Raw genomic sequence first — 20,844 nt, 5'->3', positions numbered from 1 at the left:
CTTCAGCGCCCCTTGGAGGATCACTTCTGCCGCTCCGGATCTCCTCTTCGGTTCCATCTGTGGCTCGGCTGAGTGAAGACAACTCAAGGTAGGATGATCTTCAGGGGGGTAGTGTTAGCTTTATTTAAGGGGGGTTTGGGTTAGATTAGGGGTATGTGGGTGGTGGGTTTTAATGTTGGGGAGTTTTGTATTTTTCTTTTACAGGCAAAAGAGCAGTTTTCTTTGGGGCATGCCCCCGCAAAAGGCCCTTTTAAGGGCTGGTAAGGTAAAAGAGCTTTGAACTTTTTTAATGTAGAATAGGGTAGGGCATTTTTTTATTTTGGGGGGCTTTGTTACTTTATTAGGGGGCTTAGATTAGGTGTAATTAGCTTAAAATTGTTGTAATATTTTTAAAATGTTTGTAACTTATTTTTTTATTTTTTGTAACTTAGCTTTTTATTTTTTTGTACTTTAGTTAGTTTATGTAATTGTATTTAATTGTAGTTATTTGTAGTTAATTTATTTAATTAATTTAATGATAGTGTAGTGTTAGGTTTAATTGTAACTTAGGTTAGGATTTATTTTACAGGTAATTTTGTATTTCTTTTAGCTAGGTAGTTATTAAATAGTTAATAACTATTTAATAACTATTCTAACTAGCTAAAATAAATACAAAGTTACCTGTAAAATAAATTTAAATCCTAAAATAGCTACAATGTAATTATTAATTACATTGTAGCTATCTTAGGGTTTATTTTACAGGTAAGTATTTAGTTTTAAATAGGAATAATTTATTTAAGTATAGTGTAGTGTTAGGTGTAATTGTAACTTAGGTTAGTTTTTATTTTACAGGTAAATTTCTCTTTATTTTAGCTAGGTAGCTATTAAATAGTTAATAACTATTTAATAGCTATTGTACCTAGTTAAAATAAATTGAAAGTTGCCTGTAAAATAAAAATAAATCCTAAGATAGCTACAATATAATTATTCGTTATAGTGTAGCTATATTAGGGTTTATTTTAAAGGTAAGTATTTAGCTTTAAATAGGAATAATTTATTTAATAAGAGTTAATTTATTTCGTTAGATTTAAATTATATTTAACTTAGGGGGGTGTTAGTGTTAAGGTTAGACTTAGCTTTAGGGGTTAATAACTTTATTATAGTAGCGGCGAGGTCCGGTCGGCAGATTAGGGGTTAATACTTGAAGTTAGGTGTTGGCGATGTTAGGGAGGGCAGATTAGGGGTTAATACTCTTTATTATAGGGTTATTGAGGCGGGAGTGAGGCGGATTAGGGGTTAATAACTTTATTATAGTAGCGGTGAGGTCCGGTCGGCAGATTAGGGGTTAATAATTGTAGGTAGGTGGAGGCGACGGGGGCGGCAGATTAGGGGTTAATAAATATAATATAGGGGTCGGCGGTGTTAGGGGCAGCAGATTAGGGGTACATAAGTATAACGCAGGTGGCGGCAGTGTGCGGTCGGCAGATTAGGGGTTAAAAAATTTTAATAGAGTGGCGGCGATGTGGGGGGACCTCGGTTTAGGGGTACATAGGTAGTTTATGGGTGTTAGTGTACTTTAGAGCACAGTAGTTAAGAACTTTATGAACCGGCGTTAGCCCAGAAAGCTCTTAACTCCTGGCTTTTTTCTACGGCTGGAGTTTTGTCGTTAGATTTCTAACGCTCACTTCAGCCAAGACTCTAAATACCGGCGTTAGAAAGATCCCATTGAAAAGATAGGATACGCAAATGGCGTAGGGGGATCTGCGGTATGGAAAAGTCGCGGCTGGAAAGTGAGCGTTAGACCCTTTCCTGACTGACTCTAAATACCAGTGGTAGCCCAAAACGGCGAACGCAGAACTTTAAATCTAGCCGTAAATCTAGCCGTATGGGGGTTTTTTTAGCTGTGGAGAAACCGGTCAAGTCAGTGCTATAGAAAATACATAGAACAGCAAGAATAATTAAATAAAATAGATATCACAATACAGTGATTAAATAGCACAAACAATAATAGAATACAAAATAATTAAAACAATGCGTAAATAAATATGTACACCAATGTCAATCAAATACTGTGTAATAAGGATTATTTTATACTCGGGATCTAAATCTGGTAAGACTTTCACCATAAACAGGCCTTTATTTGTAGACTTACTTTTTTATTATTGGAATTTCTAAGAGTAATGCAAATTTTATACGTTTTTATATACTGTGGGCCAGATTACAAGTAGAGCACAAAATATCACTTTAGCTAAAGCGATATTTGCGCTCCACCTTGTAATACCAGCTCACGTTAATGTGCACTGGTACTACAAGTTTACAGCAATGCGATTCCATAGGCTCCTATTGGAGCCTCGTTCTGATGCCGTCAGAGACGGCATCCAAACCTCACGCAACAAAGAGGTAAGTAGAGCAGCGATGTGCAGCAGTTAGTAAATATATATGTATATGACTATATACATATATATTTATGTGTGAATATGTGTAAATACACATATTAACACATAAATATATATGTATATTGTCATATACATATATATTAACTGGGAACATAAAGTTCCCTTAGGCCGCAATGTAAAGGCACTTTTTAGTGCACACCCCACTCCCACCAACTTTAAAGCCCCAAATAAATAAATAAAAAACTATAATGCCCTCTACTTTGAGGACATTTTGGGCACTTTTAGAAAATTAACCAGAGATCTTCAAGTGCTCCCTGAAGACACTACTATCCAGGGACGCTTAACCTACATTAACCTTCCTATCTCCACTGCTATCCCCTAAAACCCCATAGCATGTAAGCCTATGAGCCCAGCTGTTTGTAGTTCACCTTCATAAGAGCCGACTATAACAGTGCAACTCTCGGCAGGACCCTCTCTCCCCATTTAAACCCTGTAATAGTTTTTTATATACCACCTACAGTATGTTCATAGCGCTGCGGAACCTGTTGGCGCTCTACAAATAGCTGATAATAATAATAAAAGATCTGCTTACAGTAGCAATAACCAGTCACTTGTAATGGCTGGTTAATTATCGCGCTCCAGCAAATGGGCAAATTTGCCCGCTTGCAGGAGCACGATAATTTAGCGCTCCACTTGTAATCTAGCCCTGTATGTATAAATAAGTATATACCAGAACTTTTTGCCTGTTTGCGTCTGGCAGGTGCTGATGATTATATGGAATAAGTGAAATGTAAAAATTGGCATTTTAACTGAACGTTGCCTTTTCTTTTTTTTTTCAGGTACTGCTGTCAATGGCTTAGTGAATGTTGTAATTTCTACTATAGAGAAACGTTATGACTTGAACAGTTCTCTGACGGGACTAATATCCTCCAGCTATGATATTGCTTTCTGTCTTCTGTCACTTTTTGTTTCTTTTTATGGACAAAGAGGACATAAACCAAGATGGCTTGCCTTTGCAGCATTAATGATCGGGTTAGGTTCAATTGTTTTTTCCTTGCCTCACTTTACAAGTGGAAGTTATCAGTATGGAAGCAAAAATAGTGGTAAGTGACATTTTATGCAATTAAAGACATGTTGAAAGCAAAACATGTTTGTTTTTCTAAGTGAAACATAAATGACAATACTGGCACTAAAATGAATGTATGTTTGTGGATAACACAAACTACTTAGGAATGGAAAAGATTTGGATTTTAGAAAAGTTTAGATTTTGGAATTTTTGCATCTTTAAAGTTGGACTGATTGGGGAGGAAACCATGGGGCCAATTTATCATTGTGTCAATCTGGACGCATTCACTGGAGTCAATACGCTTACCAGACATCGCTGCTGCGAATCTACATACAACAACCTTATTTTTTAAAAAGTCTGTCAAATACACGTGCGTCAAGTATGGTGTGATGAGCATCGGACTGTTGATAAACAAGAGTTTTCGGTGTTGCAGATATTCTGTTTTTTCCAATTTTTTTTTTACATTTCATTACTGTCCATGAACAAGCACATTTCTCTAAAGCTAATCTTTTATTTTTCATCTGTTAATGTCCAAGAAATAGCTAGATTTATACCTGAACAGACAATAATATCTCATAGAAAGTAATTTTTTTATTTGTTATACAAAAAATCAGATATATGATATTTTAACATACATTAATGTGTATTTGTATTTCTAGAAATCATGATATGCCTAGCTCATGATTTTTTTTCTTTTTTTAAAATGATTATTAATGCTAGAGTTTGTTCATATATATTTGCACATACTTGTATATATATATGTTATGTCAGAAATCTTTTGCAAACATATTTACATGTCCCTAAATTCCTTTTTTTGTTCTAAACAATGTTGTGTTTCATATATCATTGTTTATTTATACCACTATATGTATATAGTGTAAATATATAATTATTCTGAGCAAGAATAATTGCGAATATAACATGTAATCAGGGTATCATATGTATTTATTTGCAATCAATTGATATTTTAAGAGCTGGGCCAGTTTTCTTTCTGCACCAGTTTAACCCTTCCTGATTGCAGTTTAGTCGGAAACACCACCCCTATGCAGGTGTTAAAAAATGGGCTGGCATTTAAGATGAGATTTCTTAATGAAAATTAAATTCAAGAGAAGGAAGAAAAACACTGAAAATAGCATGACAGTAAAAAGGTGATTTTAATTTCTCCTGTATCTGATTCATGACAGTTTATTGTTAGGTAGACAATCCCTTAGAGCTATCATTTTAAGATTATATTGAAACAAACATCATTCGATTATTAAAACCAATGTCAGAAATATTACACTGTGTGGCCTAATGTCCTCATCAGTGTTTATCTTTAATACTAATTTCACATATACATACTTTCAAAGTATAATACACAATGTAACAAATGGCACTTACAAGATCTGATGAGTGATCAATGACTCAAGTATAGAGCAATTTGATTCGTAAGTGATAGTAGAAAATGTATATTTCAATCAGATTGGCTGATTTCATTAATCCCGTGATTATGCATTCACCAATAAGAAGTTGTGGAAAAGTTTACCAGTTTGTGGGTTGTTTTAGGAGTTTGAGTTATTGCGTCAAATTTGGTGTGAAAAATGTTGCATCAAATTTGGTGTGAAGTGGAGAGTGGGACTTGTATTACATGCGTTAAACATGGTGCAAATAGATTTATCCAAAAAAAGAAAGTCGGCTATATTATGTAATGTATATATTTAATTTTTATCTCTTTATCTACTAGTGCACCAAATTTGCGGCAATACTTTGCACCAAATTTGAAGCAATAATATTTTCCCCTTGCTTTGTAATGAGAAACAAAGATGTATCATAATACATAAGAAGGGTAACATCTCCCTAATTTACTTTTATTATCTAATATGCTTCATTGTCTTGCAGCATCGAACATAACCTTTCTTTGTTTTCAGACTCCCATTGATTTCTATGGCATTCGCGGCCTCAAGGGTGGCGGTTTGAACGATATTTACGCAGTGTCGGAATAGACCCGAGCGTACCTGTTAAATGTTTGATAAATTGGCAAGAGGATCAAATAGAGTTGAATGTGACGGCGGATGATCAGTATTCCGCTCGAATAACACAAGTTTCGATGTGCGTCAGATTTATATCGCGGGAGAGGATATAACGTCACACATTTCAACATTTGACGATCCTGACGCTTTGTTAACTACGGCGGATCAACTTTGCGTCTAAAAAAAATAAAAATATATATATATATATATATATACATACACACATATATATATATATATATATATATATATATATATATATATATATATATAGCCAAAACATTTTTAATGATGGAATTAAATAAACTTTGCTTTTATTTAAACTCATGTGATTGCTTTCCAGCAAGTATTATATTTTTTATCTCTTTGAATCAGCATTTGGGTAAAGTAAGATACAGCAGTGCATGATAATGAACATTTGTGTGTATATATATATATATAGACAGGCAGACAAATAGATAGGTAGATATATATATATATATATATATATATATATATGCACATAAAAATATAAACACATAAACACATATACACTTATGAGCCCTTCCCAGTCAAACACCATGACACATAACATATCCCTTTTAAACCCTTTTTATACATTTATTTAAATAATAAACTTATACAGGGAGTGCAGAATTATTAGGCAAATGAGTATTTTGACCACATCATCCTCTTTATGCATGTTGTCTTACTCCAAGCTGTATAGGCTCGAAAGCCTACTACCAATTAAGCATATTAGGTGATGTGCATCTCTGTAATGAGAAAGGGTGTGGTCTAATGACATCAACACCCTATATCAGGTGTGCATAATTATTAGGCAACTTCCTTTACTTTGGCAAAATGGGTCAAAAGAAGGACTTGACAGGCTCAGAAAAGTCAAAAATAGTGAGATATCTTGCAGAGGGATGCAGCACTCTTAAAATTGTAAAGCTTCTGAAGCGTGATCATCGAACAATCAAGCGTTTCATTCAAAATAGTCAACAGGGTCGCAAGAAGCGCGTGGAAAAACCAAGGCGCAAAATAACTGCCCATGAACTGAGAAAAGTCAAGCGTGCAGCTGCCAAGATGCCACTTGCCACCAGTTTGGCCATATTTCAGAGCTGCAACATCACTGGAGTGCCCAAAAGCACAAGGTGTGCAATACTCAGAGACATGGCCAAGGTAAGAAAGGCTGAAAGACGACTACCACTGAACAAGACACACAAGCTGAAACGTCAAGACTGGGCCAAGAAATATCTCAAGACTGATTTTTCTAAGGTTTTATGGACTGATGAAATGAGAGTGAGTCTTGATGGGCCAGATGGATGGGCCCGTGGCTGGATTGGTAAAGGGCAGAGAGCTCCAGTCCGACTCAGATGCCAGCAAGGTGGAGGTGGAGTACTGGTTTGGGCTGGTATCATCAAAGATGAGCTTGTGGGGCCTTTTCGGGTTGAGGATGGAGTCAAGCTCAACTCCCAGTCCTACTGCCAGTTTCTGGAAGACACCTTCTTCAAGCAGTGGTACAGGAAGAAGTCTGCATCCTTCAAGAAAAACATGATTTTCATGCAGGACAATGCTCCATCACACGCGTCCAAGTACTCCACAGCGCTGGCAAGAAAGGGTATAAAAGAAGAAAATCTAATGACATGGCATCCTTGTTCACCTGATCTGAACCCCATTGAGAACCTGTGGTCCATCATCAAATGTGAGATTTACAAGGAGGGAAAACAGTACACCTCTCTGAACAGTGTCTGGGAGGCTGTGGTTGCTGCTGCACACAATGTTGATGGTGAACAGATCAAAACACTGACATAATCCATGGATGGCAGGCTTTTGAGTGTCCTTGCAAAGAAAGGTGGCTATATTGGTCACTGATTTGTTTTTGTTTTGTTTTTGAATGTCAGAAATGTATATTTGTGAATGTTGAGATGTTATATTGGTTTCACTGGTAAAAATAAATAATTGAAATTGGTATATATTTGTTTTTTGTTAAGTTGCCTAATAATTATGCACAGTAATAGTCACCTGCACACACAGATATCCCCCTAAAATAGCTATAACTAAAAACAAACTAAAAACTACTTCCAAAACTATTCAGCTTTGATATTAATGAGTTTTTTTGGGTTCATTGAGAACATGGTTGTTGTTCAATAATAAAATTAATCCTCAAAAATACAACTTGCCTAATAATTCTGCACTCCCTGTATTTCATATTGAATATTTGTATACAGTATATATATATATATATATATATATATATATTTTGTTACACCTTAATCAAGTTTATTGGTTTGAGGTGAAAAGTATTTGTTGCTCTTTTGATAGATTCCCTCTTATAAATGAATCTTGGTTATAGAGGGAAAAATCAGTGAGCTGATTATTATAGATGGTTGGAAAATGTGAAAGTTCAGATACTTAGACTGTACCTTTAAATGTGTCTCAGTGAGTTAATGTTAGAACTCCAATGATTCTTAATATAATAGCTCAGGATTTAGGCTTCAGAGAAAAGTATCGGTAGAAGAATATAAGTTCAAACTGTATCCAAAACATTCATCTGTCTTCACACACTCACACAACTGTATCACAGAATAGTTAGCAACGGAATCACAATTAGGTAGGATATGCCGGTTCAGAATTACTATGAGAGGATTGAATAGATAAGTTATGATACAAGATGAAACTCTCTTACCGCAATCAGACTTAGGCTTTACCGTTATCTGACTTACTGCGGAGCGGTCTGACGGAGCTGCTTGATGTGGCTGCAGCGGTGAAGGTGTGCGAGTGTGACTCACTTCCGGATTCGGCTGGGCGCAGACGTGCGCTGTACGCTGAGAGAGAGAAAGCTCCGGATAGCTCAGGATCAGATGACAGATGCACGATAAAAGTTTAAAGTGCAAAAAGCAACAAATAGATGGTAATTCTTTAGTAAGACTCTAGAACAGAGAAGGACCTGAAAGTTAACAGGATTAGTCTAAGGTAACACAGGATGATTTACCTCTTAACATAAACAACAATTCTCAGGCACTGTATGTTTGTCGAAAATGAGATTAAATAGGGTGAAAAGGATGGTGGGAGGGATATACCTTAAAGGGATATCACATCTCCCCCCCCTCAAGGGACCACCCCAAGAGACCCCAGGTGAGGTTTGAAAGGATACTTGAGATGAAAACGTCTGAGCAACACAGGTGCATGGATCTCCGAATGTGGTTGCCAGGAATTGTCTTCAGGACCATAACCTTTCCATTTAATCAAGTACTCTAGTTGATGCCTACAAATTTGAGAATCAAGAATCCTATCTACTTCAAACTCTTTGTGATTGTCGAGTAGAATAGGAGGTGGAGGGACTCTGACCTGCCTCAAAGGATCCAATTTATAGGGCTTCAGTAATGAAACATGAAAGACATTATGTATCTTGAAATCCCTAGGTAGAGTGAGTTTAACTGCGTTTTCATTTATGATTTGTTCTATGGGATAAGGACCTATAAACTGATTTCCTAGTTTCTTACTTGGCAATTTCAGATGTTTAGTAGAAAGTAAGACAAGATCTCCTATCTTGTAATTTGTTGTCTCTCTGTGTTTTTGATCATAGTAGTATTTCTGCCTTTCTTTAGCTTCAATGAGATGGGTTTTAAAATGTTCAGTCTCTGTTGTAAAGAAGAAGTGTAATCAGTAGCACTTGGTGGATTAACTGTTGTATGTGATAAGGTTATAGATGTTGGATGATAACCATAAGTGGCAAAAAATGGCGTCATCTTGGTAGAAGATGAAACAGAATTGTTATAAGAGAATTCAGCCAATGGTAAATACGTGATCCAATCATCTTGTAGGTGTGTAATATAGCACCTTAGGTATTGTTCCAAGGTTTGGTTCAACCTTTCTGTCAATCCATTGGTTTGGGGGTGGAATGAGGTTGAATATCTGGGCTCAATTTTTAATAACTGACATAAAGATCTCCAAAAAGCAGAAGTAAATTGAATTCCACGGTCTGAAATTATGACTCTGGGTAACCCATGAAGGCGCACAATAGAATCTATGGTGGTTTGTGCGGTAGCCTTTGATGTGGGTAAAGATAGTAATGGAATGAAATGTGCGAGTTTAGTTAAATGATCAACCACAACAAATATGGTATTGTATTTTTGTGATTTAGGGAGATCAACAATAAAATCCATTTGAATCTTGTTTGGTGTAATGATGTACCCTAGGAACTTTATGTGGTTGGTATGAAATATGCATTTTTCCTGTTTTGCGAATAATTTATGTTGTCTAAGTCTTGTGAGAACCCATCTCACATGTTTCTCATGTTCAGACAGGGTTTTGGAGTAAATCAAAATGTCGTCCAAGTATATGATGACACATGAGTCTATCAAATCATGGAAAATTTTGTTGATAAAATGTTGGAAAGTTGCCGGGGCATTGCACAGTCCAAAAGGCAGGACATTGTATTGATATAACCCATATCTGGTGCGGAAAGCAGTTTTCCACTCGTCTCCCTTTTTTATGCGAATTAAATTATATGCGCCTTTGAGATCAAGTTTCGTGAATATTGTGGCGTCAGTAAGTCTTTCTAACAATTCGGGAATTAAAGGTAAAGGGTAAAGATTTTTCACTGTAATGCTATTTAATGCTCTATAATCAATGATAGGTCTTAATGAGCCATCTTTGTTTTTCACAAAGAATATACCCGCAGCTGCAGGTGAGGTGGAATGTGTGATGAACCCCTTTTGTAAATTGTCATCTAAATATGTTCGTAGTTGTTTAAGTTCTTGTTGAGACATGGGATAGATTCTTCCGTGAGGAATCTGAGAGCCTGGGATTATTTCTATAGGGCAGTCAAATGACCTATGAGGGGGTACATTTTCAGCCTCTTTCAAGTCAAAGACATCCTCCAAATCCTGATAAACCTCTGGAATAGTTTGTATGTTACCTATGAAAGTATGTGGATAACATGTCTTTTGACAATAGTCTGAATTTAACTTGAAATCATTTAGGGACCAGTCTATTTTGGGATTATGGGTTTTCAACCAAGTGTAACCTAAAATTATAGTGTGTAAGGCAATGGGGATGATATCAAATGATATATATTCAGTATGTGCTGTAGAAGTGGATACCAATAAGGGTATGGTGTGATGCGTTATGGGTCCTCTCTGTACAGAGGATCCATCTATTAATTTGACAAACACAGGGTTTTGTTTGCACACCGTGGGTATTTTATTTGCTAATACATAATCAGTGTTAATATACACCCCTGAAGCCCCTGAATCGATAAGTGCGTTAGTCTGAAGGTTGTTTTGATCCCACTGTAAAGAGAGAGAAGTAGTTAATTGATTTGTCTTATTGTCAATATGTAGATGTCTTAAATTCATTTTCTTACCCCTTTTTTGTTTTTCCAGTAGGGGACAGACTGAAACTGAATGGTCCTCATTCGTGCAGTACATGCACAGATTTGAGAGTCTCCTTCTTGTCTTTTCTTGAAGGGTTAAAGGTCCTTTTATGGCTCCTATTTCCATTGGAGTGGTACTTGAGGTATTTTTCTCATGATGGGGATTTGATGAATAGTAAGGTTTTGGGAGGTTTTCAAAATTCCCTTTTTCAGCTTTTCATTCTCTGATTCTTCTATCCAATGTGGTACTGAGCTTTATTAGACCTGGTAGCGTTTCTGGCATGTCCAGTCTAGATAATTCATCCTTTAATATTTCTGATAATCCCAACCGGAACTGATTTCGGAGGCTTACCTCGTTCCACTGGGAGTCGGTTGCCCACAGCTGAAAGTCAGTGGTATATTCCTCCACAGTGCGTTTTCCCTGTTTTAAAGAACGAAGTTTGGTTTCTGCTATTATTTGTGTATGAGTGTCCTCATATAGTTCAGACATGGCTGAGAAAAATTCCTGTAGGGAGTCTAGAATTGGGTTGTTAGATTCAAAAAATCTATTTGCCCAAGTGCGGGGTTCACCTGTGAGATACGATATAGTTGTACACACTTTGATTCTTTCACTATGATAGGTGCGAGGTTTCAGTGTATACATTAAATTACAGGCATTTTTGAAATCTCTGAAGGTGGATCTCTTGCCAGAAAATAACGTAGGGGGTTGAACCTGTGGTTCTGGTATCTCAGCTGCTTTTGGGGTTAAGCATTCCTTCATTAATGCTTTTAAAGTGGTGGTCTCTGCTTGAACCTCCGTTAACCCACGAGCTAAATAATCCAGTTTTTGATGTACATTGTTAAATGCCTTCTGGATCTCAGCTGCATCCATGTTAATGGAAGATTTTCAGCAGAGCCCTATTTTTTTAGGCCTGAGAATACTGTTACACCTTAATCAAGTTTCTTGGTTTGAGGTGAAAAGTATTTGTTGCTCTTTTGATAGATTCCCTCTTATAAATGAATCTTGGTTATAGAGGGAAAAATCAGTGAGCTGATTATTATAGATGGTTGGAAAATGTGAAAGTTCAGATACTTAGACTGTACCTTTAAATGTGTCTCAGTGAGTTAATGTTAGAACTCCAATGATTCTTAATATAATAGCTCAGGATTTAGGCTTCAGAGAAAAGTATTGGTAGAAGAATATAAGTTCAAACTGTATCCAAAACATTCATCCGTCTTCACACACTCACACAACTGTATCACAGAATAGTTAGCAACGGAATCACAATTAGGTAGAATATGCCGGTTCAGAATTACTATGAGAGGATTGAATAGATAAGTTATGATACAAGATGAAACTCTCTTACCGCAATCAGACTTAGGCTTTACCGTCATCTGACTTACTGCGGAGCGGTCCGACGGAGCTGCTTGATGTGGCTGCAGCGGTGAAGGTGTGCGAGTGTGACTCACTTCCGGATTCGGCTGGGCGCAGACGTGCGCTGTACGCTGAGAGAGAGAAAGCTCCGGATAGCTCAGGATCAGATGACAGATGCACGATAAAAGTTTAAAGTGCAAAAAGCAACAAATAGATGGTAATTCTTTAGTAAGACTCTAGAACAGAGAAGGACCTGAAAGTTAACAGGATTAGTCTAAGGTAACACAGGATGATTTACCTCTTAACATAAACAACAATTCTCAGGCACTGTATGTTTGTCGAAAACGAGGTTAAATAGGGTGAAAAGGATGGTGGGAGGGATATACCTTAAAGGGATATCACATATATATATATATATATATATATATATATATATATATATATATATATACAGGTTACTTCTCACAATAAGCAAATTACATACTTCAACTCCATTTTTTATGAAGACAAATATAGTCCAGTCAGAATTATAGTTATCATTGGTGCAACACAGCCGTTACATATACATTTTAATATTTTTTAAAGAGAAAGAAACCCAATAAGGCGAAAGTGTATAGGGTCTGCGAAAGTCATGATGCATCCCTGCTTGGGAAGGGAATATATTGCTTCTTATTAATATTTGCTTTCATTAACATATTTTTACATCCAGAGATCGACCTGTACCAGGTGAACTTAATAACATTTTCAATGCACTTTTGGGCCTAGATCCTATGTAATCCACTATCCTGTAACTAATATGGAAACATCTAGCTACAGCTGATTCTCTATAGCTGCTGACTGAACTGTATTTGGGTCCCTAAATAATAGTGTCTCTTTCTGCCTGGTCACTATGACCAGATGTCAGAGTTTCTGACTCAAGGTACTATATTATATTGATGCCAGTTTTACAGTACATTAACCAAAACTGACTTTCCCTACTGCCTACTTTACCCTGTCTGCCACTGTACCAGACCCCCTGAGACTACAGTAAACCCTGTCCATCATTATACCAGCTTTAAATAATAGCAAGATCTGATAAATTCACACTTTATTGTACTACTTCCCCATAGACTCATTTAAATGGTTTGAGAATTCAATGTTTTCTTTAATATAATTATGTAATATTAATTTGTATTTTAATTAAAATTTGTTTCATCCCCTAGGCAGTATAACCTACAGGGAATGCAAATATCTTCAGCATCTGATATAATGACAATATTAACGCACAAATAAATAAAACAAATAACCACTGTTTGGATTTAAAGTGCTTCAGACACTTGTTTCATACGCGATTGTACACATTTTTTAAAGGGATATTTAACAGTAATATTAAATATGATTGACAAAGTGAGACACACATGTTGCAATGAGAAGGCATATGGAAATTGCCAACATACAATCATCTCTGAAAAATTGTAGTTGTTAATTAACAGCCCTGAACACCATTGTTACCTTATGGAGTTTGTTACTGCATACTAAGGGCTAGATTACAAGTGGAGCACCAAATTATCGTGCGCCCGCAAACAGGCTGGCTATTGCTATTATATACATATGTGCTATTATATACATATGTGTGTGTGTGTCTGTGTAAAAGAAAATAAAATTAAAAAATTATATATATATATATATATATATATATATATATATACAGTATATACTGTATATATATATCCTATACTATAAAAGGCCAAGTGTGTTTGTCCGAAGCTGTCATGCGCAGTAGAGACAGCACGAGGACAAACACACCTGGCCTTACAGTCCCTAAGTCTCTGCAGTGCGAGCAGAAGTGGACATGACCGAGCATGGCCGAGCGTGAAGGGGGCGTGGCCGAGCGTGAGACCCGTGAAGGGGGCGTGGCCGAGCGTGAAGGGGGCAGGGCTAGGCGGGCCGTGAAAGGCTGTGCAGTCTGAGAGCTCAAAACAGCTCAAAAGAGGGGAGAGAGGGGGTAGGGAAAAGATAAGAAAGGGGAGAGAGAGATCAAGAGGGGAGATAAAGAGAGCACAAGAGAGACAGCAAAAGAGAGGGGGAGGGAGAGCAAAAGAAAGGGGACAGAGAGATCAAAAGAGAGGGGGGAAGAGAAAGAGAGGGGGGGAGAGAGAGAGGGGGAGGGGGGAGAGAGAGGGGGAGGAGAGAGAGGGGGAGGAGAGAGAGAGGGGAGGAGAGAGAGGGGGGAGGGGGAGAGAGGGAGGGGGAGAGAGAGAGGGGGGGGAGAGAGAGAGGGGAGAGAGAGAGGGGAGAGAGAGAGGGGGGAGAGAGAGAGGGGGGAGAGAGAGAGAGGGGGGAGAGAGAGAGGGGGGAGAGAGAGAGGGGGAGAGAGAGAGGGGGGAGAGAGAGAGGGGGGGAGAGAGAGAGGGGGGGGAGAGAGAGAGGGGAGAGAGAGAGAGAGAGAGAGGGGAGAGAGATAGATGGGAGAGAGATAGAGGGGAGAGAGAGATAGAGGGGAGAGAGAGAGAGGAGGGAGAGAGACAGGGGAGAGAGAGAGCGCAAAAGAGAGGGGGGAGAGAGAGTGCAAAAGAGAGGGGTGAGAGAGAGCGCAAAAGAGAGGGGTGAGAGAGAGAGCACAAAAGAGAGGGGGAGAGAGAGCGCAAAAGAGAGGGGGAGAGAGAGAGCCCAAAAGAGAGGGGGAGAGAGAGAGCACAAAAGAGGGGGGAGAGAGAGCGCAAAAGAGGGGGGGAGAGAGAGAGCGCAAAAGATGGGGGATAGAGAGAGCACAAAAGAGGGGGGATAGAGAGAGCACAAAAGAGGGGGGAGAGAGAGCACAAAAGAGAGGGGAGAGAGAGAACGCAAAAGAGAGGGGGAGAGAGCTCAAAAGAGAGGGGGAGAGAGAGAGCTCAAAAGAGAGGGGGAAAGAAAGCGCAAAAGAGAGGGGGGAGAGAGAGAGAGCAAAAGAGAGGGGGGAGAGAGAGCGCAAAAGAGGGGGGGAGAGAGAGCGCAAAAGAGGGGGGAGAGAGAGCGCAAAAGAGAGGGGGGAGAGAGATCTCAAAAGAGAGGGGGAGAGAAAGCGCAAAAGAGAGGGGGGAGAGAGAGCAAAAGAGAGGGGGAGGGAGAGAGCGCAAGGGGTGGGACCGCTGTACCCTGCAAAAAATGGCCCGTGTGAACGGGCTTTAGGACTAGTATATATATATATATATATATATATATATATATATATAGTATATACATACACACATATATTTATATACTGTATATATATATATATATATATATATATATATATATATATATATATATATATATATATATAAAATTGCTGGAAAGCACTAATAGGTGGACATGGCTTTTACACTGTCTTGACAAAGTCTAATCTTGTAGCCAAAACATTTTTAATGATGGAATTCAATAAACTTTGCTTTTATTGAAACTCCTGTGAATATTTTCCAGCAAGTATTATATTTTTTATCTCTTTGAATCAGCATTGCAGCAGTGCATTATAATGAACATTTGTGTGTGTTTATATATATATAGATAGATAGACAAATAGATAGGTAGATAGATATATATATACACACATATATACATATACACATAGAAATATATACACTTATACACTTATGAGCCCTTCCCAGTCAAACACCTTGACACATAACATATCCCTTTTAAACCCTTTTTATTAATTTATTTCAATAATAAACTTATATTTCATACTGAATATGTGTATACCGTATATATATATATATATATATATATATATATATATATATATATATATATATACAGGTTACTTCTCACAAAAAGCAAATGACATACTCCAACTCTCCATTTTTTATAAAGACAAATATAGTCCAGTTGGAATTATAGTTATAGGTATAGAAAGAAAACCAGTGTAATTTTACACTGTCTTGACAAAGTTTAATCTTGTAGCCAAAACATTTTTAATGATGGAATTAAATAAACTTTGCTTTTATTTAAACTCATGTGAGTGCTTTCCAGCAAGTATTATATATTTTATCTCTTTGAATCAGCATTTGGGTAAAGTAAGATACAGCAGTGCATGATAATGAACATTTGTGTGTATGTATATATATATATATATATATATATATATATATATATATATATATATATAGACAGACAGACAAATAGATAGGTAGATAGATATATATACACACATATATACATATACACATAAAAATATAAACACATATACACCTATGAGCCCTTCCCAGTCAAACACCATGACACATAACATATCCCTTTTAAACCCTTTTTATACATTTATTTCAATAATAAACTTATATTTCATATTGAATATGTGTATACAGTATATTCTGTCTGGGGTTAACTGCTTGTGGCTCTGGGGACAGCACAGCTTCCTGTGAGTGCCAGTGGCACCCAGGGCTGAGCATGTTGCAGGGTCATGGGATGTGTACCCGGTCCGGTATGAGAGTGCAGTTCCCTTCCGTGTTTTGTATATGTCTAGGGTGATTACATATTCCTGTGCACCCTTCCCTTGTTCCCAGTTTGTTTGGATTTGAAAGCTTGCATTGTGTGGCTGTTTTAGGGTCTCAGGTATTGGAAAGGACCTTGACGTGGTACCTGAGCTTGTCCCATTTGGCCAGATGCGGTAACTAACCTTTCCATTTTTGCTTTTAAATCTTAGCTGAGAGCTTTTAAGTGAGTGCTGGGTTTTCTCTGTGTGTTGTATATATATATATATATATATATATATATATATATATATGTATATATATATATATACAGGTTACTTCTCACAATAAGCAAATTACATACTTCAACTCCATTTGCGCACCTCATGCATCCCCAACTCTAAATATTAAGGGCTAGTAACTTTGTAACTTAAAGTGAAGGTAAAGTTAGCCTTTCTTAAAGACAACCTACCATTTATCATTATCCCCTTCATGTAGTCGCTTAGTTATTTTTTCATTTTCTACCATAGTTTTAAAAAAAATTAGATTTATAATTCACCACTGTTTTGATCCGACTCCTCCCAAGCCCTACTTCCTTCTTTTTCTTTGTGTTACGTCTTCAGCGGTCCCACCCGCTCTCCAAGTGCTCTCAGATGCGCGCTCGCAATCTTGGATTACAATGCGCATGCGCAAATCACCAATGCCGCTTTTCAATGCGCATGCGATCATCCCCGTTCCATATTTAATGCTAGGGGAATTCATAGCTGTTACAAATACGCATGCGCAAAACGGGAGCGCGTTTGGATTTCATTAAGAAGAAAAATTAAATAGCGCATGCACAGCTGAAAGAAGGGGCGGATGACGTGGAGTGACGGCTGCCTAACGGCCAGAATTTCAATTGGGTTTGAGAAAAAAGTGATTGACTGGCCCAGTATTAATGCTTCTGCAATACCATCTGCTCTGGCCTATTACTAATGTTTCTACAATACCATCTGCCCTGGCATAGTATTAATGCTTCTGCAAAACCATCTGCTCTGGCCTAGTATTAATGCTTCTGCAATACCATCTGCTTTGGCCTAGTATTAATGCTTCTGCAATACCATCTGCTCTGGACTAGTATTAATGCTTCGGCAATACCATATGATCTGGCCCAGTATTAATGCTTCTGCAATACCATCTGCTCTGGCCTATTATTAATGCTTCTGCAATACCATCTGCCCTGGCATAGTATTAATGCTTCTGCAATACCATCTGCTCTGGCCTAGTATTAATGCTTCTGCAATACCATCTGCTCTGACCTAGTATTAATGTTTCTGCAATACCATCTGCTCTGGCCTAGTATTAATTCTTCTGCAATACCATCTGCTCTGGCCTAGTATTAATTATTCTGCAATACAATCTGCTCTGGCCTAGTATTAATGTTTCTGCAATACCATCTGCTCTGACCTAGTAATAATGCTTCTTCAATACCATATGCTCTGGCATAGTATTAATGTGTCTGCAATACCATCTGCTCTGGCCTAGTATTAATGCTTCTGCAATACCATCTGCTCTGGCCTAATATTAATGCTTCTGCAATACCGTCTGCTCTGGCCTAGTATTAATGCTCCTGCAATACCATCTGCTCTGGCCTAGTATTAATGCTTCAGCAATACCATATGCCCTGGCCTAGTATTAATGCTTCTGTAATACCATCTGCTCTGGCCTAGTATTAATGCTTCTGCAATACCATCTGCTCTGGCCTAGTATTAATGCTTCTGCAAAACCATCTGCTCTAGCCTAGTGTTAATGATTCTGCAATACCATCTGCTCTGGCCTAATATTAATGCTTCTGCAATACCATCTGCTCTGGCCTAGTATTAATGCTTCTGCAATACCATTTGCTCTGAACTAATATTAATGCTTCTGCAATGCCATTTGCTCTGGCCTAATATTAATGCTTCTGCAATACCAACTGCTCTGGCCTAGTATTAATGCTTCTGCAATCCCATCTGCTCTGGCCTAGTATTAATGCTTCAGCAATACCATATGCTCAGGACTAGTATTAATGCTTCTGCAATGCCATCTGCTCTGTCCAAATATTAATGCTTTTGCAATACTATCTGCTCTGGCCTAGTATTAATGCTTCTACAATACCATCTGCTCTGGCCTAGTATTAATGCTTCAGCAATACCTTATGCTCAGGCCTAGTATTAATGCTTCTGCAATACCATCTGCCCTGGCCTAGTATTAATGTTCCTGCAATACCATATGCTCTGGCCTAGTATTAATGCTTCTGCAATACTTTATGCTCTAGCCTAGTATTAATGCTTTTGCAATACTATCGGCTCTGGCATAGTATTAATGCTTCTGCAATACCATCTGCCCTGGAATAGTATTAATGCTTCTTCAATACTATCTGCTCTGGCCTAGTATTAATGCTTCTGTAATATGTTCTGCTCTGGCGTAGTATTAATGCTTCTGCAATACAATCTGCTCTGGCCTAGTATTAATGTTTCTGCAATACCATCTGTTCTGACCTAGTATTAATGCTTCTGCAATACCATATGCCATGGCCTAGTATTAATGCTTCTGCAATACCATCTGCTCTGGCCTAGTATTAATGCTTCTGCAATACCATCTGCTCTGGCCTAATATTAATGCTTCTGTAATACCATCTGCTCTAGCTTACTATTAATGATTCTGCAATACCATCTGCTCTGGCCTAATATTAATGCTTCTGCAATACCATCTGCTTTGGCCTAGTATTAATACTTCTGCAATACCATCTGCTCTGGACTAGTATTAATGCTTCTGCAATACCATATGCTCTGGCCCAGTATTAATGCTTCTGCAATACCATCTGCTCTGGCCTATTATTAATGCTTCTGCAATACCATCTGCCCTGGCATAGTATTAATGCTTCTGCAATACCATCTGCTCTGGCCTAGTATTAATGCTTCTGCAATACCATCTGCTCTGACCTAGTATTAATGTTTCTGCAATACCATCTGCTCTGGCCTATTATTAATTCTTCTGCAATACCATCTGCTCTGGCCTAGTATTAATTATTCTGCAATACAATCTGCTCTGGACTAGTATTAATGCTCCTGCAATACCATCTGCTCTGGCCTAGTATTAATGCTTCAGCAATACCATATACCCTGGCCTAGTATTAATGCTTCTGTAATACCATCTGCTCTGGCCTAGTATTAATGCTTCTGCAATACCATCTGCTCTAGCCTAGTGTTAATGATTCTGTAATACCATCTGCTCTGGCCTAATATTAATGCTTCTGCAATACCGTCTGCTCTGGCCTAGTATTAATGCTTCTGCAATACCATCTGCTCTGGACTAGTATTAATGCTTCTGCAAAACCATCTGCTCTAGCCTAGTGTTAATGATTCTGCAATACCATCTGCTCTGGCCTAATATTAATGCTTCTGCAATACCATCTGCTCTGGCCTAGTATTAATGCTTCTGCAATACCATTTGCTCTGAACTAATATTAATGCTTCTGCAATGCCATTTGCTCTGGCCTAATATTAATGCTTCTGCAATACCAACTGCTCTGGCCTAGTATTAATGCTTCTGCAATCCCATCTGCTCTGGCCTAGTATTAATGCTTCAGCAATACCATATGCTCAGGACTAGTATTAATGCTTCTGCAATGCCATCTGCTCTGTCCAAATATTAATGCTTTTGCAATACTATCTGCTCTGGCCTAGTATTAATGCTTCTACAATACCATCTGCTCTGGCCTAGTATTAATGCTTCAGCAATACCTTATGCTCAGGCCTAGTATTAATGCTTCTGCAATACCATCTGCCCTGGCCTAGTATTAATGTTCCTGCAATACCATATGCTCTGGCCTAGTATTAATGCTTCTGCAATACTTTATGCTCTAGCCTAGTATTAATGCTTTTGCAATACTATCGGCTCTGGCATAGTATTAATGCTTCTGCAATACCATCTGCCCTGGAATAGTATTAATGCTTCTTCAATACTATCTGCTCTGGCCTAGTATTAATGCTTCTGTAATATGTTCTGCTCTGGCGTAGTATTAATGCTTCTGCAATACAATCTGCTCTGGCCTAGTATTAATGTTTCTGCAATACCATCTGTTCTGACCTAGTATTAATGCTTCTGCAATACCATATGCCATGGCCTAGTATTAATGCTTCTGCAATACCATCTGCTCTGGCCTAGTATTAATGCTTCTGCAATACCATCTGCTCTGGCCTAATATTAATGCTTCTGTAATACCATCTGCTCTAGCTTACTATTAATGATTCT

General features: G+C 37.9%; 1 protein-coding gene across 2 annotated transcripts in view; it reads left to right on the top strand.

Annotated features, from left to right (window-relative positions):
• Nucleotides 1-20,844, top strand: part of LOC128648700 (solute carrier organic anion transporter family member 4C1) — a 185,983-nt gene that overhangs the window by 79,883 nt on the left and 85,256 nt on the right. For both annotated transcript variants that reach the window (XR_008400615.1, XM_053701516.1), the window contains exon 2: nucleotides 3,215-3,478. Coding sequence is in view for 1 of the 2 variants with exons in the window: in XM_053701516.1 (XP_053557491.1) it covers nucleotides 3,215-3,478 (264 nt within the window). In the remaining variant the exon portion in view is untranslated. The remainder of the gene's footprint in view (nucleotides 1-3,214; nucleotides 3,479-20,844) is intronic.

This window comes from Bombina bombina, chromosome 2 (genome assembly GCF_027579735.1).
Source record: "Bombina bombina isolate aBomBom1 chromosome 2, aBomBom1.pri, whole genome shotgun sequence".
In the NCBI taxonomy this organism is placed as follows: Eukaryota; Metazoa; Chordata; class Amphibia; order Anura; family Bombinatoridae; genus Bombina; species Bombina bombina.
The sequence above is the reverse complement of the archived record's forward strand: the minus strand, read 5'-3'. Positions and strand labels throughout refer to the sequence as shown.